Source organism: Lathamus discolor, chromosome 8, assembly GCF_037157495.1.
Source record: "Lathamus discolor isolate bLatDis1 chromosome 8, bLatDis1.hap1, whole genome shotgun sequence".
NCBI classification, from domain to species: Eukaryota; Metazoa; Chordata; class Aves; order Psittaciformes; family Psittacidae; genus Lathamus; species Lathamus discolor.
In genome coordinates, this window is record NC_088891.1 from 1233602 (window position 1) to 1256411 (window position 22810).

The window sequence follows — 22810 nt, forward strand, 5'->3', positions numbered from 1 at the left end:
CAGCAGAGCCGCCATGCCAGCCCTCCGCACTGCGGCTGTGGGCACGGAACTCCAAGCCCCATCATGCCGCGGGGGAGCGGCGGGAGCAGCGCGGCTGCGCGGAGCGGGGCTGGGGTGGGGGGGGCCGGGGCCGGCCGCGCCGAACGCGGCGGAGGTGGTGAGGCCCCCGCGGGGAGGGGGCGGGAGGAGGCAGAGTCACTTATAAATGGCGCCCAAGCAGGACCCCAAGCCCAAATTCCAGGAGGGTGAGTGCGGGGGGGCGCGGAGCGGGGAAGGAGGCCTGAGGGACGGCCGGGAGCGGGCGGCGCCGGGCTCCGGGGCCGCTGAGGGAGCCCGGCGGGTCCCGCTCCGCGCCTGCAGCGCCCGCTGTTAATGCCGGCTCCACTGCCGGTCCCGGCCGGGGCTGGGTGCGCCGAGAGGGAACAAAGGGAAGGCGCGGGTGGTGAGGAGAGCCCGGTGAACCCGCCGCGGCTCCCGGGGCTCGGCCTGTGCCGCGCTGCGGGGCCGCTGTCGCGGAGGCGGCTCCGCGCAGGCCGCTGGGTCCGGTGCCGGGCCTGACCCGGGGCCGGCCGGGAGGGAGGGAGGCGGCTCTGCCCTCGGGCCTTCCCTTTGTGCCGAAGCGGAGGGGATGCGGAGCTCCGCCCCGCGGTGCCCGCGGCCTCAGCCGGGCCCGGGGTGCGCCCAGGGTGTGCGGCTCCTCGGCGCGGAGCGGGGTTTGGGGTTGGCTCTCGCTGCTCAGCCCCGACAACGAGAGAATACGTGGGGAAGAAGCGAATTCCTGCGGTCTTTGTCTGGCTTCCTGTGCCTCTTCCCGAGCGAGGAGAGGTGGGGCCTTCCCATCCCCTGTTATCCTAAACAGGCGTCGTTTTCCTGCAGCCGGAGGCACTCACTGGCGTTAAAACTGCAGAAATCTCCCAAATCTGCCAGGTTTTTATTTTACTGAGTGTCAGGCGTGGTTATTGCTTAACCTTCCTTGCAAGAGAGCTCAGTTAGGGATCCTCATGCAGGAGGATTCATGGGAGCAGCATTTGGACTGCGGGTTATGATGGAATCCATATTTGCAACAAAGCACCAGATTCTTGCAAGTTTTTAGGTGAATAAGGCTTGGAATTACGCTTTTTAGGAGACTTATTTTGCAAACATTGTGGGTTTTAGGTAATCGTTGTGATCGATAGTACTCCATGTAAAAGAAAACGATAGAGAAGGGAAAATAGAAACCAGCATCCTCCTTTCTCCTCTGCCGTCCCTCACTCTGGTTTCCAGGCAGGGCTTCCCGCACGGGTGTGATTTGTCTTCAAAAGCACAGTTTGCAGCAGCACCGCTGGAAGTTGGCCACGCTGGGCAGCTGGAACAACACTGTCCCTGTGTGTGCTTCGTGGCTCCTGACACGGGGATGTGTTCGGTCCTGCATCAGCATTCCGTGCCATGCAGTAATGCCAATGGAATTGTTAACCTGCAGAAATAATCAAGATTCTAATGTATGATTCACATTATAGTAATAAATGTGCAATTAAGTGAGCTGCAGAAACGAAACCTAAGTAAAAATCCAGGCTGAAACTACGTCCACAGCTGTAGGAATGTGAGCAACCTAAATTTAGTACAGAAGGTAATGTTTTTAGGCTTTTTTCCACACTGTAAATGTGTTTGTGATCTCAAATGCAACATTAAAAGGGAGAAAAGTGTTGTGGATAAATCTTCCTGCAGGCCTGAAACCGAAATGCTTTATTGTCCATTGGTTGCAACATGACCAATGGAAATTATTTTAATTGCAGATTTTGTAGCTAAATGCACATCAGGGAGCAGGAGGTAGACTTTGAAGTTGTCTCTGTTTGCTTCTTTCACAAAGCAAAGGGGGAGGAGAGGACTGAATTTGTTGTGAAAACCTGTAAGAGCCAGGAAAACCTAACTGTCAAGCTGGAGATACAGGTACCCCTTGAAATGAAGGGACTGATGCTTTTATGTAGGCGTGAGAAGTAAGATCACCATTGGTGCAGCTGAGCTGGGAGCTGTAGGTACTTGAGGTGTTCTGCAGCTTGACACCAACTTTTCTTTTTTTAAAGCAAACAGAAGAGTCTCAGATGTCAGATTTAATTCTGAGTTGCTTAAGGCAGTTTTTGTCATCTTCTGATGAGAATTCAGTGCTTTCTGGTCTGTTCTGAAGGTGGTAGTTAGCATGACATCAGTGGGAAGGCTTCATTGGTAAAGGGCATTCAATTTCTGTTTGCAGAGTGAGCGTCTCTCAGTGGAGGGTAGCTTTAAACCTATAGCCCAAGAACTGGTCCTTCCTCTGTCCTTGTCATTCCTGAGCTTCTCACAAGGAAGAGCATGCGGGGTTCTGTCACTGGTTAGATGGACTCTTCTGAAGGCTGCCTTCCTGATAAGTACCTGCATGGTGACTGCCATGGCTCTTCTGTCCACAATGTCCTGGGCAGTGTATTATGCAGCCTGTCTCTCTGAAAATGAGGTACTGCAGCTTTCCAGAAGGAAACATCTGTACTCAGATATCCTGTGTTAAGTACATTCAAATTCCCACAACGTAATCACACAATAAGACCTTGCCATTAAGGAGAAAAGAAAACAGGCTGAAGAACAATCTCTTCCCACTTAAAAACCACAAAGTGAACATTTTTTTTCTTGCTGTTGCACAAACCTGGCATTCTGTCCCACAGGTCGGATGGAGGAACAATGTCGGGGTCTCTCTTCCTGACTTGCTGAACTAGAAATACCAGGTGGTGAACTTCCTGCAGGAAAAGGAGTACTAAGGACACTTCATAGAATCACAGAATGGGTTGGGTTGGGAGTTCCACCCCCTGCCATAGGCAGGGACCCCTTCCACTGGAGCAGCTTGCTCCAAGCCCCTGTGTCCAACCTGGCCTTGAGCACTGCCAGGGATGGGGCAGGCACAGCTTCTCTGGGCACCCTGTGCCAGCTCTTCACCAGACCTCTGATTGTCTCTTGCATAAGAGTGAATCAGCTTCTCAGATCAATACCTGCCTTTGAATGTCCAGGTTGATGCTGGACTCATGCTGTGTTGTACTTGATGTGTTTTACAGAAATGACACCTTGGTGGTGTTCTAAGATGTTTGTCTGCAACTTTCTTTCAGGTGAACGGGTGCTTTGTTTTCATGGACCTCTCCTTTATGAAGCAAAGGTATGTGTGCTCACTTGCTGCTGCAGGTGGTTCTCACTGCTCAACAAGATAATAAGGACTGTCTCACTAGATTGGATTAAGGACTGAAACTAAAATGAATGAAAACCTGGTAATGTAGAAAATAGGTTTTAAATCCTGGAGCTCTGTGTTATTTCAGAAAACCCAGTGCTACTATGCAGTTATTCTGGTGAACTACTAAAGGCTGGGTGGGCTTGTGTGCAGAACATCCTCTAAACCTGTGTTCCCAGAATGCTGGAAAGCATTTGTGCTCATTGGATGTGCTGCTGGTGCTAATGCATGAGCTAGTAAGCTGCAGTTTGAGCTTCGTCAGAGGTGTAGGTAACTGAGTACAATCAGTGGGCTTCACATGGGACCACAGTGCAGAAGATAAGCCAGCTGTGTCCTGGGCTGGATCAGAAGAACAGAGACCAGCAGGTCAGAGGAGGTGATTGTGTCCCTTTGCTTTCTGAGACCCCACTTTCAGCACTGTGTGCAGTTCTGATATCCTTAACTTAAGGACATGGAGCTGTTGGAGCAAGTCCAGAGGAGACCACAAGGATGATCAGGTGCTGGAGCACCTCTCGTATGGAGACAGGGTGAGAAAGTTGGCGCTGTTCAAATTAGGACAAGGGGCAATGGATTCAGACTTAAACAGGGGAGATTTAGGTTAGATATAGGGAACTAATTATTTACTGTGGTTGGAATAGGCTGCTCAAGGAAGTTGTGACTGCTCCATCCCTGGCAGTGTTCAAGCTCAGGGTGGATGGGGCTTGGAGCTAACTGCTCTAGTGGAAGATGTCCCTGCCTGTGGCAGGGGGTTGGAGCTGAATGGTCTCTAAGGTCCTTTCCAGCTCAGACCGTTCTATGGTTCTACTGCCGCTCTTTCTACTGAATACAGTGTTCTCTCTGTGGCTGTGGAGATCCATATCATTTATTTCACTTTTGAAGACTCCTCTACTTCAGGCAGCTTACCTGCCTGTGAGGTAGGGGCCTGCATGTGAGCCAGCTCTCTAGTGAATGGCTTTGGGCAAACTGGGGATAGGGAAGTGGCTTGTTTACTCTTCTGGTCTTCCTCAGGGGTTTCTGATCCTTATTGTGAATGAAGGTGTTCCTTTGGACAGCTGAGCAGTTGCTCATGTGCCCCCCCAGCCCTTCCATATTTGTTCCCAGGCAGTAACTTGTGGTAGAGAACTTACTTTTGGCTGTGAAATAACTGCTGGTATTTCAGTCACTTGCATGGAAATCTGTGCATGCTTGAACTCTGGAGGCTGAAAAAGCAAAACTCATTCAGATCTCTCTGTTCTCTTTGGTACTGACCGAACTTTCTTCTCTGTTCCAGTGTGTAAAGGTTGCCATAAAGGACAAGCAAGTGAAATACTTTATCCATTACAGTGGTTGGAATAAAAAGTAAGTATTGCATAAAATGAAAGCAGTATTTAATTTCCTTTATGGGAAAATGAAGCTTTGTCAGATGGAACACAAGCTTGCTTGATGGATGAGCCCTGCTGTGTCCCTGCTGTTAGGAGTTCATTTCTGAAATAGACCTAGATGGTTTTATGCATCAGCCAATGATTTATAGCAACACAAAGAAAACATTGTCTAACTAACCATTTCCTCCAGAGCTTTGCTTGTAGAGACAAACCAGCTCAGGGCGTCAGGAGAGTGATGGGAATGCTTTAGTATAGCAGTCTGTTTGTTCTAGTTTGAAAATAGTCACTGTAATTCCCCCTGGCAGAAATAGCTGGTGCAAAAACTTCCCTGTTATGTGTTGTAGGAGAGACAACCCCTACTGAGGTGGAGCAAAACTCTCCGCTGAGGTACACAGTGTACTTCACTCTGACACCACTTCCGCAGCAAAGGTTTGGAGGAGCGTGCCTTACAGAAGGCTGTATTCAGAGTGGGGAAGGCTCCCTGGTTTAGCCCTTCACAGGGGCAGGTTTAGCCTGTATTTCAGTTCTTGCCTCTCATGCGAAGGTAAAGATACTTTAGCCCCTCTGCAAAATGGTAGGATTGTAGGTGACAGATTGCTGAATAAATGTGTCTCCATGAAATACATGTTGAGCCCACACTAAAGGTGAACACTTTCATGAGCTTGTTTCATTTATGTACTTGTGTTTTTTTTCTTTCATTTAAATTCTGTTCTGCCATGAGGTTTTGAATTTGGGCAAAATGGAGTTGTTCTTCTTAGTAATTAAAAGCTTCAGCTCTTCAGACTGTACAAGTCATTCAGAGAACACCTCCCTCTTCGGGTTTGTTCCATTTCGGTGCTGCAGACTCCAGTCAGGACTCTCAGTCTCTGGTGTCTCGATCTCGCTGACATGACTAAAAGCTGAACTTCATGTTTTAGTGTGTAACTTGTTCAAATGCACCCTCACACCCTGCCAGCAGATAAACGTTTTACTGTAAACGCCTACAGTTCCAGGAAGTGTAATTGGTTCTTCTGGAGGCTGCTGTCTGTCAGTGAGGCAGCATAAATGGGATACTTCCTCCCCTGTTTCTCTCTGATGGAGGGAGCTGTAAGTGATGCCATGACTCCTGCTTTCCTTGCTTGCACTGTTGGAGTTTATTTGCCTTCAAGCTTCCCATTAACTGCATTAAAAGTGGCATTGCTGCAAGATCAGACAGCTGGGGCAGTGTGAATCCTTACCTTTGGTTCCTGTAATTATGGCCCTTTGTTACTTGTTAATTGCTTGACTTAATAATATTTTTTTTTGCAGTATCAACAGTTAGGATCCCAAAGAGTTTCTTCATTGTACAGATAATGTTCTGCAGTTATATAGCACTTCTTTTGAAGGTCCCATGCAGCTGTACAGGCAGGAGTAAGATAAGTGGCTTAAATATCTAACTAGAGCACTATCCTAAGCACAGTACAGCTGGATGGGGTGGTTCTCTGTAACTCTTGGATGCTAAGCTTGTCTTGCCTTAACGCTCCTGGAGACCTTGTATTCCTGTAGTAGTATTGGTTTTCCCACCTTGATATTCCAAGACTGAGAGTTGTTGCCATGAAATGAAAATGACACAGAACTTTTCTCATGTAAGCTTTAGTTTGCATCCTTTAGAATAACTTGGCCACTTTTAATGTGTTCTATTTGAAATAAGTTGTCAGATTGCTTAGATGATCCACTCTTTGTCAAGTGGAATTCTTGCTCCTAAGGGCAATTTCCCCAACACCTGTTCTCTTAAATCGTCCACTTCAGATTCTTCAAATATTCATGCCATCTTGGTTTCCTTCACAGACAGAAATCAGAGCTCTTCTTCTTACAGTAAGATATTATTGCTGAATTTGTTAACCTATAAAATGTTGGAATAGCTAAAGGAAACTTGCTTTGTAATACAGTTATGGCTACAGGTGTCCCATCATTTAGTAAGTGTAGGTTATTGTTTTTCTTTCCTGAGCTGTTTCTTTTAAATGAAAGCCATTCCCCCCCCCTCCTAAATTGCCCATCCTTCGAGTTTGGGAAACTTTGGAAATGACCGAGGGTCCCACTTCCCTAGAAAACGTTACAGCTTCAGTCAGCGGGGAATGCGTTTGGTAACTTACGCTTCCAGTTGTGCCAGTTCATCACCTGACACAAAAGCAGAGTTCAGCCTCCAATTCTGTGAAGCTTTAACTTGACTGTTGCGTGTAGAATGCAGTTGTGTCATGGTTTTGAATGATGGTTTGATTTCTGGATTCTTATTTCAGCTGGGATGAATGGGTTCCAGAAAGCAGAGTGCTCAAATACGTGGATACCAATCTGCAGAAACAAAAAGAACTTCAAAAGGCCAATCAGTGAGTATCGTTTTAGAAGTCCTTGGCAGTAAGTAGGGTTTTTTATAGAGCTTCAAGCCAACAAGTGTATATCAAGGGAAGTTAGTGAGTTTAGAAATGAAACAAAACACTTTCAAAAGGTGTTCCTATGTTCATCTGCTGTTGAGATGCTTTGGCTCACAGAGGTGCTCTGATCAGCTTCAGGACACCTATAAATACTTTGATTTTTATGAATGCTAATCTTACGTCTCTATAATAGAAATGCTTTAATCGAGAGCTTGGTTGACGTTTTTCAGCAGCACTGTGATGCTTCCACATGATTCAGAATTAGGATGGTGGGAGTGGGAGGAAATGGCTGTTCACACTGCCAAGTATTGTATGAAGAAGCCTAAATCTTTCAGATAATGAACTGAATTTGTTCCTGCTCATGACACACTGTTTCACAGATCCATTTACTACACATTCTCTAAATGTTTTGCATGACCTGGTTTCCTTTGAGGGGAGAGGAAAAGCTTCTTTTCCCATTAAAGTTTGATTTATGAATTAATTCTTTTTAAAGGGAACAATATGCAGAGGGGAAGATGAGAGGTGCTGCTCCGGGGAAGAAGACTTCTGGGCTGCAGCAGAAAAATGTTGAAGTGTAAGAAGCTTTTGTTTTATAAAACCCCCTAAAGCCAAAATCCCCTCCAAACTTTTACCTACCAGTTTCACTATTGATCTTTAAAGAGGGTATTTTTAGAATGGTTCTGCAGGCTGAACTACATTGCTTCAGACACAACCCATACAAAAGCCATGTCTCTCTTTTGTGATATCAAAAGGCCTTTGTTGAATTACTTTATGAAAACTGTCTTCTAAGGTTGTGCACTGTTCAATGCTGAATGAAGGGACTGAGTAGACACTAACGCTGCTTTTTTGCACTCTGTTCCTCTTAAGTTAGTGAACTGGCACTCAAAGTGGTGAGTCCTCATAAGACTCGTGTATCTCAGTGAAATTGCTTTCTATAGAGAACATTACAGTTCTTCCAGTCTGCACAAGCAGTTTGGAATAAAATCCTTAATGCCTTGCCTTCTTACTGTACAGTTGTTCAAACTGCATTGCAAGAGTCTTTGTTTTGCTGTTTTTGACAAAACTAAACCCACGTGCTATTAAAAATGGTTTGGAATCTTAAGAGACCAGAAGCAAGCTCAGACATTTCTTAGAAAAAGGAATCTCAGGATGTAACTGTCAGATTTCTTTCATTCCATCCTTTTTGTTTTTCAGAGTAGGCTTCTATGGTGTGATGTGTAGAGTCTCATACAGTCAGTACAGCTCTACTGTACTCATGTGCCATGCAACTTTTCTGTTTGGGTATTACTTCACTTAGTGATGATCATCATCATCATCATTACTGTTGTGATATTCTGACCTCCTGACTTCATTTATGATTCTAGTCTTCGTGAGGAAGCTGCTGAAATGACATCAGTTCTTATGAAGGGCATTTGGCAGCAGCCTCAGATTTCATGTCTCATTTATGGGCAGCTTTATGCTCTGAAATGTGTATGGTTGACCTGGTAGTGGGTACAGAAACATGTTTTTGCTCTAGATCCTGAATGCAGATTTCACATTGGCATTATTGGCAGCCTGGGCAAGGCTGGAAATTGGCTCTTGGTCCTGAAATGAGGAGTGATGGAGCTGGCTGTAATGCTGTGTGCATGCTCCCCTGAGGTCTGTCACTGTGGGTGCTGAGGTGCTTTACCACCACCAGTTTGGGGTGCTCCGTCAGCACAGGCACCTACTGACCCCTTTGGCTTCATTTGAGGCTGAAAAAACAAAACAAATGCCTGTTTAGGCAGTTCCTAATGAATGTCATTAAAATCTAATTAAAATAGATCTAAATTATGACTGTTGCTAATTTGGCTGCTTAAGGGGTTGCTGCACCTGAGCTGTCGGCATTTTAGTCAGCGGGCGTAGGATTAATTTCATGTGTAACTTTGACACATTAGTGATGACTCAGTTGTAAATGTCTACAGTTTGCATTACAGAGAGCATCCTGATAGTAACTTCAGGACTGGGTTCCCTACACTGCCAGCTTTAGTCATCTTGGTAGTTCAGACTGATTGCACTGGGATGAGTTACTTGCTGGCTGAGTAAATGTTAACCTGTGCTTGGAATCAAAGTTGGCTTCATCTCCTCAACCACACCTAATAATGTGGCATCCAGGGGAGACCCACACAGCAAAAATGACTTGGACTTAAGCCTCTGTGTAACTATGAAGCTTGAAAGCATGTTGCCAGGTCTGTCTTTACTCTCTGGTTGAAACCAGTTGGGGAAAGGGAGTGGCTTTGCTTTTTGCTGTCATCACTATCCTGAGCTTCCAGCACAGCAAACCAGGCAATAAGTTAATTCTCTGAAACTTCTGTTTCATGTTGATTGGAGAAGTTAATTCCTTGATGGTGGATTTTCAGAGTTGCAAAGGAGAAGAAGGAAAACTCTCGTCATTAGAACAGCAGTCTGGTGTTGGGAAAGTTATTTATGACAGGGTCCCATATGCTTGTTGCACTGATCTTGCTCCTAGTCTCTAGCCATTACCAGCATCCGATGTATCCTTCTAAATTAGACCTGTGATTCTTTCCATGAAGTCTCCCTATTTTTCTTCTCTATTTGGAGGCTGAGGGAGAGGAAATACTTTGATTTACCCTAGCATGATGTGGGGTTGAGATGCTGATGTATTATTGATCAAACTACTGGTGCTTATGTCCTGCTACAGCTAAAGGCAAGATGGCTTCTGAGGAATCTCAAAATCCAGTTCCTAAGTAAAACTTGTGGATTGTTCTCTTGTTGTAAATCTAAGGGCATTGTAGATACATAAAGTACTGGTGGTGGGGAGGGGGAGAAACTGGTCCTGCAACTATTCTATTTAGGCCTCAAAATTTACCTTTTGTAGCATTCTTGGAGGATGGAGCAAAAGGGAAGGTAACTTAGAGGTTGAAACTCTCTCTTCAGATAGCCAACTAGTAATGGAAAGGAACTAGCAATCTAAGCACAACTTATCCTCCAGGAATGTTCAGTAAGACTATAGTATGCTGCTAAAAAGGTAAATTTTTGAATCTTAAATAGATTCTCTTTAAGGCTAAACACGAGGTCTGACATTCTTTCCTTAACTCAACCCCCATTGTGCCTAGATTTTTCAGACGAGATGGAGCGCACACAGTTTGCTGTTTGGAGACCCCTACAATCTCGACGCGGTGAGTTAAGGATGGATTGTCAAACCAGGATTTTCATCCTGAAATCCAGATCTCCTTCCTTTCATAGATTTCTTTTAGAGACTCTTAAAGTCCTAAGTTGTAATAATGTAAGCTTTGGTAGCAGTTAATGATAAGTACTGCGGTGTGTTGTTTTGGGGTGGTTTTGTGTTAGTTTTTTAAGCCAGTACGGGCTACCAGACTTCAGTTTCTCTGAAATGTCTGCCTTTTCAGTTGGGGTAGGGTACAATATGAGGAATCAAATGCATTCAGTGTGTCCACTCTTTAAAAAGTGAGGACAGCTGACTTCAGATTTGGAAGCTGGGTAGTTCTAGAACATTGCATTGCTCTGCATGCTCACTGCAGCCTGGTTTCTGCTTCTGTGGAAATCAGTGACAGATAACACAGTCCTCTGGAAGTCTTGGAGCGAGGCTGCTACAGGACAGTGTCAGAACTATGAGGTGTGAACTTGCTCCTTAATGTGCTGTATTTTTATTGTTGGCTGCAGTCTGTTCAGAGGCTTTTGAGGTTTGCAAGCAAGATTGGAACCAACAGAAATATGCAAGAAATGCAGGTTGTGTACCTGTGTTTTTAAAATAATTCTTCGTCTTAGGATAACCAAAAGCTGCCATAGAGAACTTCTGTATGGTTATAGCAGGTGGCCGAGGATGAAATACAACCCTACAGCTACTGGCTTATCCAGACTTCCACATGTAGCTCTGCTGAATTCCAGCTTCTAAGAGTTTCTGCTCCCTTTCATGGGCTTACTGTGATTAACCTACAAAAACCAGTACACAGTCAGTTAATGGGTGCTTGGCAAATAAGAAGGGCAACTGAGAGTGTTCTGGAGGGAAGATATGGCACTGAATAACAAATGTGAGAACAGCATCTGTTTTTAAATGATCTATCTGCAAGCAGTCTCGTCCGAGATGCTCTCAAAACAGCATCTCCACTTGGGAGTTACCATGTTTTCTTGTAACAGAAGTCTTGTTCTTAATCTGAACGTATTTCTCAAAAGCATATGCTCCTGCTGCATGTCTCGTGGCATCCTCTGCTGTCTCTGGCACAGCCAGTAGCTCTCACAAGCTACTTCAAGTCCTCCAAATGTCAAGCAGCGTATGAACGCTGCCTCCATGCCAGTTGTCTGGGGCTGTAACAACACGACAGCGGCTCAAGCTGGAGATTTTCCACACCTCTTCTGCTCTCTAATGGTCACCAGTAACATGTACTTAGGGATAACCAAGTGAGTCACATCTGGAATGGTGCTCTTCCCTATATACTCTTCTTGCTTCTAGCAGTCTGTAATTAAGGGACTTCAGAGCTGGAGGCTGTAGCCGTGTGATGGGTTTAATAACCTTTTGTAGGACTGTGTTAAATTTATCTATTAGCTTCTGAACCCTTTGGACTTCTGGCATCCCATCATCTTGTCACAGCATGTTCTCATTTTAATTCAGTGCTGTGTTGCAGAGGAGAGGAAAGATGACTCCTCCTGCCTCTTTAATGCCTGCTGCTTCGGGTTTTGGTCTTTCATCTATCTTGAGGAAAGATTGATTAGTTCTTTGAGCTTCACCTCTAGTGCATTTCCCCTCTCTTTCCTGCTCAGTTGTCACCTTGAGAAAGCTCTTGTCTGCCTGGTTACTCCTGGCATAGAAGCTGTTGTACACTGCCAGCTATTCTTTGTTCTCTTTACCTCTTCCTCATTTTGCTGTGTGGCTTCTACAGTTAGTTCCTGATGAGGCACAGGAGACGTGTATGTAATCCTGGCTCTGGTTTTTATCCTTTTGCTACTAGTGTTTAATTGAATCTTCATAGGAATCCTGCTTCTCACAGCTAAGGTGAGAATTACTCAACCAAGCTGCTTGAGCAATAGCAGCTGATACCATGCTTTTTTCCAGCATACTTCCTTCACACTTTGAATATACTTTTTATTACCATGCACCTCCTATTAGGACTCTATTCTGATTTCATATAGCTTAGTTTGCTCTATCAGTAAACTGGTGCCTAATCTCCTTTTTCTGGCACTGTTGAACTCACATGCCAGAGACCAAGTGGCAGCTACCTTCATCCTGCTGCCCATACTAAACCAGCTGTTGCAGGGAGGTTCTAACAGGCCTCCAAGTCCCTTTAAAAGGTGCATGGATTTTGGCAGAGTAAAATACTTGTTATTGTCCACAACGTGTCTGTCTACCTGCTCATGGACTCCTACCTGTTGTGGAAGAAGTAAACCTTCCGAAGTCTTGGGGTTTGTCCCTGGTGTCATTTGTCTGTGCAGTATTCTGTTTTCAAAGCTGGGTTTATTTCCTACGGACAGTTCCCAAGACGTGTTCCAGGAGACACTTCAGACACTTCAGTTTAGAGCTCTGAGCATTAACACTCTTCTATAGACTCACAGAATCGTTAGGGTTGGAAAGGACCTTCAGGTCATCTGGCTTCCTGAGGTGGTACCTGCGGTTCTGTGACAGATACTTGATTGTCTTCCCTCTGATCTGCAGAAGGGTGAAGTGCAGTCTTCTCTATGTTGTCTTCTCTGGCATTCTCCTCAGTCGTGCCATTTGATCATGAGCACAGTCCTGGTTTGGATGCTGAGACTGGAATTTCAGTGCTATGCTCTTGTGGCATGGGCTGCTTATTTTCCTTCCCTAACCCTGACCCCTTTGATACTCAGCGTTTCACTGTTGTGAGCTGTTCTGTGAGCTGTAGCACTGTTTGGTTTCTACTGCTTCTCTTGTTTCTGCACCATTTCAGATGTCAGTAGTTCAGTTATTTTTGGCTTTCTAATTCAGACTCACATGTTGATCCCATTCTTGTTAGAGCTGTGTCTTGCCCTGCTGAAATAAACCTTGAGGAGAGCTGGAGTAGCTCTTGCCAGAGCCGATTGCTCGTGCCCTGCTTTGGGGAGGTGACGTCTGGCTGCAGTGGGATGCACCCTTCACATTTGAACTGTGAGATCCTTAGCTCCTTGCTCCTCTGCTCAGTCTGTTATTTAACACTCTTTCCACTGAAGCTTTCTTGAAACTTCCCATGCTGCTTTTTAGTTGTCAGTTTGTGGTGGAAAGTGCCAGTCAGAGGAGAAACGTGGATGAATAACAGCAGCTGAGCTGGGCTGTGCTTGCTGCACTGAGAAGTCAATGAAAGCTTGATGCTGCTTCTGTGCAGCAGTATCAGGCTTGCTGTTTGTGATGTGGTTGTGAAGAGGCACAAAAGGATGTGTTGTAACCTATCCTAGATATGCTTCATCTTGTGTCGCTTCAGGACCTGCATTCCATTTGTTCTTGCAGGAAGGCATTATCTGCCATCATGAGGAATGTGCATGGTGCTCTTCAGCTGTATGTCTCAAATAAGAGTCTGCCTGGTGTGATTAATGGGCTGTAGTTATCTGACATGCACTGCTCATGTCAGGCTGTAGCTCTGTCTGTGGGGCTGTCTATAGCCTCCAAGATACAGATGCTGCATCTTTTCCTGCCATGCCTCTGGTGCTGTGTACACAGCACCCTGCGCAGCAGCCTTCACCTTGTGCAGGTGTTATTCCAGGCAGCCTGCTGTACAGGCAGAAGCCTGCCACATGCTGATGTTTTCTCTCTAACCGTAGCTCTTTCTGCTTGTTCCCTAACTCAGATTTGTGTTCTAGACTTTGCAGACAGATGGCTGCTTTGGCTTGAAGCAGAAGCATATGACTTGAAATGTAAGGAATGAGGTGGGAGTGCACAAGCAACTGCCTAGAATGGATTGCGATAGACTGTGCTCCAGTAACGTAGATGTGGTTTACTATCTTAATTGCAGTAGTTCTTTAGGTACTTTATATAGCCTGTCTGTTCCAGTTTAAGACAGTGCTTCTAGACTAATGCTTGACATTTTTATCTTGTTATTTTACTTCTGGAAAGAACTCTGTGTTCTTTCTTGTTTAGGTTTGGAAGAAAAGACTTTCTCTTCAATACCCAAGTCCGTTATCAGTGACTTAACTTGGCAATTGTTCCCTCTTCCTGAAGAGAAATGCTCTTTATTCTGCCCACAGTTTAAGCCTAATTAATGCTTGTTTGACTTGAAGCTTGAAAAAAGTCTGACACTTGCTATCTGCAGACCTTCCTAGAAACTCTGCCTGCTTCCTGACCCAGATAAACCCAGTTCAAAGCCTGGATACAGAAGTCACTTGAGATAGTGGTGCATTTCCAAGGAAATAATCTTGCTCTGGTAAAGAGTTTTATCCACGCAATCTGCAAGAGGTTTAACTGCACTCCTGTTAATAATGAGCAGATTGAAACATGATGAGTAGTAGTCCTCTGAATGAAAATGTTCTGGTTAGCAAATATAGGAAATTCAGGTAACAACAAAAGTACCTGTTATAGGACAGTTTAATTTGGTCATTGATCTTTTGACCTACCTGAATATCTGCACGTTGTGTGCATTGTATTTCAGGTGTCCTTAAGTTTTTGGAAGTACAGCTTTTAATTTAGAATAAAAGCAAAGGCTGAGGGTAGACTTTAGAGAGTGGGAAGTGTGCGAATTGCAAAGAGTAGCTGCGGAGAGAAGCATTTGGAAGAAAATAAAAATGAGGGACAAGGCTATTTAGTGTTGTTCCAAATATTCCTAACAAGTGGCAAGTGTAACTGTGGCTTCCCCTGAGAGCTGGTGATGGAATCGTAACCTTCATGTGCATAACTCTGAGAGTTCTATTTAAACTTCCCTCTGCTTTCCCAGCACTTGGCCCTAAGTGATCCCTGAAACATGGAAAGAAGCCACCTACAGATCTGGTGTGGTTTGCCAAGAGCACTTGGGAAGTAGGAATCGGGTGTTCCTGGCCTGTCTTCTGGGGGCATAGGTTTAAGTTTAGTGATTCCCCAAAATCAGGTGAGTTCCAACCCTGGTACCCGAGAAATCCTGTAGTGTCATAACTGTGATGCAGTCAGAGCTGACATTTTTCATGTGCTTTTATCTGAATACCCTGTAGGCCACTGAGCATCGCTCATTGTTCTGCACTTAGTGGACAGGTTTTTTGCCTTTATTCTTTTGATTCTTTTAAGTACCATTATCTTTTATATTTTCAATAATTTGTGTTCTTCTTGCAGGAAAACAAAAAAGAACAAACAGAAAAGTAAGTATGGCTTTATTTTGTATGGAAGTGGATATCCTTAGGGAAGGATTCTTGCTTGAGGCAGGTTTAAGGTCTTATTCCAGTTAAGTTTACTTGCTCACACCTTGTGTTGTTCCTCCTGGACTTGAGTTGTCTCTTCCTCTCGGCCAGGAGGAGTGCATCCTTTCCTGGTTTGTACTCAAACTCCTTGGTCCTGAGCTCTTGCAGACTAAAAGCAAAGACCAAAAGAGCCATGGATCTGTTGAAATAATTTCATAAGTCAAATTTATGTTTTCTTACTGAGATGGAGACGTGAAACATCTGCAAAGCTGAGCTGCTGGCTCCGAAAACTCTTCCCAAGAGCACTGCAGATACTGACATTGGGTTGGTGTTAGTGCAGAAACCTCCATCTTCAGATAAGTGTGAAGAGAGCAATTTAAACTGTCACAAATGAGTGGCACCGCCAGAACACAGCTAATACTTCAAACAAGTGAAGATGTGACCTGAGAGAAATCTGAGTCTTACTTCTAAATCCTTCCTCTAAATCTTTACCGGTGTTTCTTACTGACTTGCCTGGTTCCTTCAGCAGTGTCATGTGTGTGTTCTGTACAGCTCCAGGGATTGGAGAGGGGAGCAGTACCAGTGAGACTCCTCAGCCTCCGAGGAAGAAGAGGGCTCGAGTAGATCCAACAGTTGAAAGTGTATGTATCCCTCATTCTCGCAGGGTAGCTGGAAGGTTGCTTTGCTCAGAAAGACAGCAGTATTACATCCTGCAGCGTGGAGTGCTACGACTTGCAGGACTGAGGTTCCCATGTGGCCTTGAAAAACCCAAGCCATTTCCTTGTTCCTTGTGGAGCCTACAGGAATGACTGTAGGAATTCCACAGACCGGTTGTGCGTTTCAGTTCTGAGAACAGGGAATAGGGATGACTCCAAGCTTGGGCAGGTATCTGACCGTGATTTGTCTGGCTTCATTTGTTTCCAGGAGGAGACATTTATGAACAGAGTTGAAGTGAAGGTGAAAATCCCAGAAGAGCTGAAGCCGTGGCTGGTGGATGACTGGGACCTGATCACCAGGCAGAAGCAGGTAATGGGGCAGAGGAGCAGAGTTAGAGTTTCATCCCCTCTTGAAGTGCAGTGCAGGGAGATCTCTCGTAGAGTTTGACAGCAGCCTCATGGCTTTGCTTGGCAGCTCCATGCCAGCTGGGTTTTAACCAAAGGTTACCTGCGAGTAGGGCTGTGGCCCCGCAGAGTTGCATGTGCAATAGGCTTGGTCTAATCAAGCTCAAGCTGGAAAGGCAAATCATTTTACTTATTTAAGCTTTAATTGTGTTCAGTCTATGCATGCTTGGCCACTGGAATGTTTTGAGCAGTTTAGTGAGCTGGTGGAGGATTGGCTGTAGGCACATCACGTCTGGTGCCTGTTTTACTTCAGCTCCTTTCTGCCTTGTTTACCTGTCACTCCCTGCCAAGTTCTGCAAGTACCTTGGGTTGTTCCACAGCTCTGACAGCAAGTTGTCACTTAGCAAAGTGAGTCAACTTCTGCCAGGCTGGAGCCATATACAGCTTCCTGAGAGAGTAAATTAAACTTCGCTTTCTGTTTTAAGCATATAAAACACTTTCATGAGCATAAAATGTATTAATCATTACTTGTGAAACCACTACTAAAATTGGCAAGAAGCATAGAAAACAATACTGGGTTTCATTGCTTGCTAGACTGCAATTGTGTGCGCTAACATACTGCTGCTCCCAGGTACTGCCTCCATTCTTGCGATCCCAGACACACGAAAACTTGATTCAAGTCCTGTGTAGATAAGCAAGTTCATCCTTGTGTGCATTGGCTTAAATTTAGCTTGCAGATACAAATATCTTTTGTTTCTGTTTTGTTTCAAATATCATTTGTTCTGTTTTCCTTCTTTTGTAGCTCTTCTATCTTCCTGCCAAGAAGAATGTGGACTCCATTTTAGAGGATTATGCGAACTACAAGAAATCGCGAGGAAACACGGATAACAAGTAAGCAGTGGCCAATTCAAACCTTAACTGCTTGTTCTGCTGCTGTGGTTGGGCTTGTATTTCATGGAAAATTTAGGAAGGTTGTTAAACATGTCCCAGCCCCACGTCCGGCTTCTCCATCACCTTGGGTTTAGAATACGGAGTGTAGAAATCTGTGAGGAGGCAATTCAGGAATGCTTTCTGGATATTATTTCTGCTTCCCCCACTTCCCCGAAGCCCTTTGCTAAAGGAAGCTGATACAAGGCAGTGAGTAGTTCTCCACCCATCCATTTGAGCTCCGGCTTCCCATGGTGGGTGAGCACAGGCTCAGCAGCACTCGCTGTGTGCGAGCTGGGCAGACTCCTCTGAAGAGCTACCAAGCAGATGACAACGTGTTTCTGTATGAGTGGATTCTCCTGGAGGTAGTGGGGTGGAGGCCAGGGAGGTAGCCAATGACTCGTAACACAATCAGCTGGGCAAAGCTAATTGCTTTGAGTGATAGCTTTGAAGATCTTGTTTGTAATTATCCAGCAGTCCTGACAACAAACAAGGGGCGGTTATTCCTGGAAGAAGCTTTCCTCTTTAAAGGGAGACCAACTAGAAGTGTGCAGCTGTTTTCCTCCATTCAAGAGGAAGCTCATTACTGACTTGTCAGGGTGCTTGAATGTTCTTTTATCCAATTGTCCTAATGTCTGTCCCGAATTTGTTTGCGGGGTGGAGTGTGGGTTGTACTCCTCCGCCCTGCAGTCACTGCTAATTCCTGTACGGTTCCTTGCAGTGTTTTCTCTCTTGCCCAGGGAGTACGCTGTCAATGAAGTTGTAGCTGGAATTAAGGAGTACTTCAACGTCATGCTAGGAACTCAGCTCCTCTACAAGTTTGAGAGGCCCCAGTATGCTGAAATCCTGGCAGATCACCCAGATGCTCCCATGTCTCAAGTGTATGGGGCCCCTCACCTCCTGAGGTTATTTGGTGAGTAGCACCTCCGGGGACTGAAGAGCAGCAGCCACAAGTATCCAGACCCGTCCTTTTGCCATCGTGAGTCTCAGTGGGTGTGAGCTGCAGACATTTAACAGGTCCCTGTGACACCTCTGGTTTCATTCTTTCCTTGCTCCGTGTACCTAAAATATCCAGAGCCATTCAGGGCTTTGGAATGGAAATGGATTTCCAGCAGTCCTGTTATTTTGAGTGAGCTTGTATATGTTGGAATAGATTCCTGGGCTGCTTTTATATGCAGACTGCAAGGTTGTAGCCTATACTGAAATCCTTGTGAAGCTGTTGTTCATGACTAACAAGTGCTACTTCTTTTGACACAGTACGAATTGGTGCTATGCTTGCTTACACTCCTCTGGATGAGAAGAGTCTGGCTTTGCTCTTAAACTATCTGCATGACTTCTTAAAGTAAGTACTTGTACAAGCTTCCAGCAAGAAGGAAGTTGCTCAGTAGGCACAGGCTGTTGTGATGTGGCCTGTTTTCAGTGTACACACCACATACATAATCCTGGGCCTGCTTGTGAGGCCTTCACTTAGGATTTCAGCTCAGCTTTCTCAAGCTGCTGTACCATGACGTGTTAGGAGTGGTTTTAATTCCTCTGCAGTTACACTGACGTTATTGCTACTTAATGTGTGTTTCTGTATCTGTTAGTCTGCACTTTTAAACTGTCCCAGCCTGTTACTTGTTTCAAAGGAAAGGCTTCACCATTTTCTTGTAGCTGCTGTACAAAGCAGGTGACAATTACAGCAAACTGTTAAATTACACAACAGTCGTTCAGTGACACTTGGGCAAATGTTAGAAGCTGATGACCCTTACTAAGGTTATTTCTGGGGCAGGCAGTGCCTGTAGCTTCAGTACCCTGTGGTGCTGCAGACCTGTTGTATTTAGGGTGAAAGGCTTCTAAACCAAATAATCAGCTGATTTCAGCCGGGTGATGGAACGTTTCCTCGCTGCTGTCAGGGTCAATGTGCTGTGGGGTCAATGTGCTGCTCAGGTCACCTGGAGGCATTTCCTGAATGGGAGATTCGAGCTGAAATTGAACCTGAGTTTAGTGCCTGAAGTGTCACACTGTGTCCCACACATCTGTTCCACGCTGCTGGAACCTCATATGGTGCTTCTGCAATTGATTTACGTGCGTATGAGGGGCAGGGCTGTGGTACAGCACTGCTGAGCCATGTGCCAGCTCCTGGCATCAGTGCAGCCTTTTGCTTTTGCTGTCCTGGCAGATCCTGGTCAAATTTACTAAAGCCATAAAGTTCCATGTGTGATTGTGTCATGCGGAGATGCTCTGTGTTTCCATCCAAGGCTTTAGTTGCCTGCTGACAGTGTTTGGCAACATTGACTTGTAAATAGAACTACAATGGACCGGGTAAGCCATTGGGAGCTGATACAGAAACCGCTCAGTAAATCGGAGTTGGCTCCACAGCAGAGGTGGTCTCGGACAGCCCAAGCACAGGGCAGACCTGCCTAGAGGTGGTCCCAGAGTCGGGTGTAGTCGTTGTCTTTTGGGTCAGTCTGAAGTAAACACAAGTGCCCAAGAGCTTCACGGAAGTGTGAAGCCAGTGACCAGAAAGCCCTGAGTTACAGAATGGTATGGATTGGAAAGGACCTGAATATGCATGCAGTGAGCAGGAATGGCCTCTTGTGCCTGGCTGCTGCTGCTGGTTTGCTCTGGCTGGCCTTTGTTCAGCCATTCAGGCTCCCTCTTCGTGCAGACAGGACTTCACAGTGCCTGAGTCCATGTCCCACCCCCTTGAGTACAAGCAGGAGTAAATGAGCTCTTGGTACAGCAGCTGACTGCCCTCAGACGGGAGCTGTTTGATGCTGTTGGTCCTGAGCCCTGTGTGCTCACCAGGGCTGTTTGACAGCTTGCTTGGGATTGAGCTTTTGGCAGGAGCTGTCAAATCTTCATTTGTTTTCTGCAGCTGATTCCTTGGTCAAAACCCGTTAGGTTTGTACTCTGGAAATGATGGTTTGTGGTCTTCAGCAGACGCCGGACGTGGCGCTGAACAGCAGAGACTTCAGGCAAGGAGGTCATTTCAGCTCTATTCTTTTCCATAGGTATTTGGCCAAGAATTCCTCTGCCCTCTTCAGTGCCAGTGACTATGAAGTGGCTCCTCCCGAGTACCACCGGAAAGCCGTATAATGCCGCAGCGACACCCCGGTCCCTGCCGCTGCCCACTTCCACATCTCCTCCTTCACCCTCCTCTTGCACAAATTATGTAGATGTCAAGTGAGTAAAGTTGTGTGTGTCAAATGGAGCTGGCCTGTGCAGGGTCTCAGGACCTCTTGTCCCGAAGCTGGGAGTTAACAGGAGCTCTCTGGTGTTTCTGGCTTGCTGCTGGTGTTTGCCTCCGTGGGATGTACAAAGGATGCGTTGTGAACCTCATTGTGTGAGCTCTGCCGTGCTCGTAGGTCTGTGCTGATGGGAAGGTTTGCCTCACTAACCCAGACTCAGACCCGGGGGATTGATTTCACCACCCTCATGTGAGCCAGTGCTGCTGCTATGGATTCATCCGGCTTCAAACCCATTTACTTTCTCGGTGTTGGAAGTGAAATGTCTGGTCCATAAACGTGTGCTTTGATTTCGGTAGTTGAAGGACTGTGACTTTTTATATTCTAACAATAGCAAAATGAATTCTCATTGTCGTGTCTTTCACAGAGGCTGTTTTACAAACCTTCCAATAAACTTTTTTAATCTCAGATCTTGGACCGTTGTGTTTGCATCATTCAACCTTTCTGCCAGTGACCCGGCACTGCGGTCCGTGTGCTGAGCGTGGCACAAGGCTCTGCAGTGCCACCCGGGAGCTGCCGTTCCAATTCAGAGGAGCAGGAGCTGAAGCCACGCTCCCAGCTCCGGTGGGTTCAGGGCGTTCTCAGGGATCGCTCTATAGTCCGTAAGTAGGGATCTGTCCGTTGCTTCCCCATTCCCAGTCTATTTTATCTGCGTGGTGGCATCTCCTGTGGGAAGCTGGAGGCCTGCGGGGGTCACTGGGACTGGCACTGCTCAGGCTGCCCGTTCGGTGCTGTTCTGGAGCTGTTGCCATTCCCAGTATTCCCAATTCTTGTCTTGGCAGCGCTGCAAGAAGAGCTGTGGCAAAAGGAGGTGAAGACACGGCCATAAGCAGCCTGAACCGCTGCTGACACCGAGGGCCTGACACTGGTGGTGGTGGGTGGGTGACTGCCATGGGCAGGTTTGTGTTGCTTTTGGCTTTGGCTCCGGTATCAGGCACGTAACCCTCGTCTCAGTGCTGCGGGCTCCGTGAGCTCACGCTCCCGGGAAGGTCACTGATGGCACTAGCTCTGGGTACAGCGCACGTCTGTCCTCTCTGCCTTTTGTTTCTCTTGTTTCCCTGGGTATTTCCTAAGGGAGCCTGCCTGTGCTGGGGCATCCTGACGTTGGGAACTCGCTATTGCAGCCTCTGTGTGTGCGAGCCATCTCCTGTTCAGGTCTTCTGGCTGCACCTCCTCCTGCCCTTAGGCCTATTGAGAGGCTCCTCTGTAAGGGCTCCCTTAGGTGAGGTTTCCAGGGCCTCCCACCCGTTTGTGAGCTCTGCTGCTCGCTCCATTACTAAAGCCAACACCTTAGCCCCAGATGAAGGGAGCTTGCAGGACCCAATTCACTGCACGGGGCTTGCTCTCTGTGGCACATCCTTTCCTACCAGGATTCCAGATCTGGAGCAGCCCTGGAAGTGCCTTCATCTCCTGTGGGTAGCAGGGCCCTGAGCTCCCCCTGCCCCTTTTGCCCAGAGCGCAGCGTGGTTTGGGAGCAAGGAGCGAGGTTCGGGGTCGGATCCGTTAAAAGCATTGCGTGCCTTGGCTCTGCTCGCAGCCGCTGCTATTTCCAGGCAAAAGCCCAGGCTTTAATCACTGTTATTGCAGGAAACCGCGGTATCTGGGGAGCAAGAACGGCCCCGCCGCAGGGCTGGCCCCGGGCTCTGCGCCCGTGCCCTGCCCCGGGGCTCCACCAGCGCTGCAGCCCCGGCCCAGGGGGCTTTGGCTGCAGGAATGGGGGGGTCCCAGGGTTTGCTCCCGCGGTGCGCGGCCTCCCCATGGACGGGACCTGCGCGGTGCCCGGCCCCATGGGCCGGGGGTTGCCTGCTCCTGATGGCTCCTGGACGGGGGAGCCCCTCCGAAGCTGGGGTGTGAATTGTCCCCTCCCAGGCAGCAGCTCCAGGCTAAGCTCAGTTAAAGCCCTGCTGGAGCAGAGGCTGTTTCCGGAGGTGAAGGCTTTAACATGGGCCTCGTACCCACTGAGACACGCGCACCCCGTGCTCCGAGTGGAGCTGCGCCCGTCCCTGTGCGCCTGCCTCGTGAGTCCCCGGGGAGCTGGAGCCGCGGACCCACGGCTCCTGCCTCCGTCCTGGTGACAGCGCCAGTGATGGGGCTGCAGGAGCTTCCCTGCCTGGGGTCCCTCCTGCTCCTGCACATGGCCAACGGGTTTGTGGGAGGCTGTGGAGGAGCAGCGGACACCGATGTGCCCCTCGGGGTGACTGCGGCTCGGGGGGGGGGAAGGCAGCGCTGCCCAGTGCCTGTGTTTCAGCCGCGCATCCCGCCCCATGCGCTGTTTCACCTTTTTCCTTCCTTCGCAGCCGAGGAAATTCTGGCCCCGTCAATAGCAAACTGAGACGATGCT

The 22810-nt window shown here is 47.1% G+C and overlaps 1 protein-coding gene across 3 annotated transcripts; it reads left to right on the forward strand.

Moving 5' to 3' along the window:
• The first annotated feature begins 119 nt into the window (after positions 1-119).
• MORF4L1 (mortality factor 4 like 1) lies at positions 120-20877 on the forward strand. Of its 3 annotated transcripts, XM_065688236.1 has the most exons (13): positions 120-245; positions 3105-3151; positions 4491-4558; positions 6837-6923; positions 7462-7542; positions 10064-10126; positions 15187-15212; positions 15804-15892; positions 16176-16277; positions 17115-17203; positions 17980-18152; positions 18497-18581; positions 20236-20877. In XM_065688236.1, the coding sequence occupies exons 1-13, from the start codon at positions 206-208 to the stop codon at positions 20318-20320; spliced, it is 1035 nt and encodes a 344-aa protein (XP_065544308.1). In that variant the 5' UTR covers positions 120-205; the 3' UTR covers positions 20321-20877. The 3 variants fall into 3 exon arrangements, with proteins under 3 accessions (XP_065544308.1, XP_065544309.1, XP_065544310.1); XM_065688237.1 differs by lacking the exon at positions 10064-10126; XM_065688238.1 differs by lacking the exons at positions 120-245; positions 3105-3151; positions 4491-4558 and adding an exon at positions 6388-6414.
• Positions 20878-22810: the final 1933 nt, after the last annotated feature.

Excerpts from the sequence above, each read along its gene's own strand:
- MORF4L1 (XM_065688236.1), top strand. The coding sequence starts at position 206 with ATGGCGCCCAAGCAGGACCCCAAGCCCAAATTCCAGGAGG. Across the intron at positions 246-3,104 it reads CAAGCCCAAATTCCAGGAGG|GTGAACGGGTGCTTTGTTTT; the intron begins GTGAGTGCGGGG and ends ACTTTCTTTCAG. Across the intron at positions 15,893-16,175 it reads TAGATCCAACAGTTGAAAGT|GAGGAGACATTTATGAACAG; the intron begins GTATGTATCCCT and ends ATTTGTTTCCAG.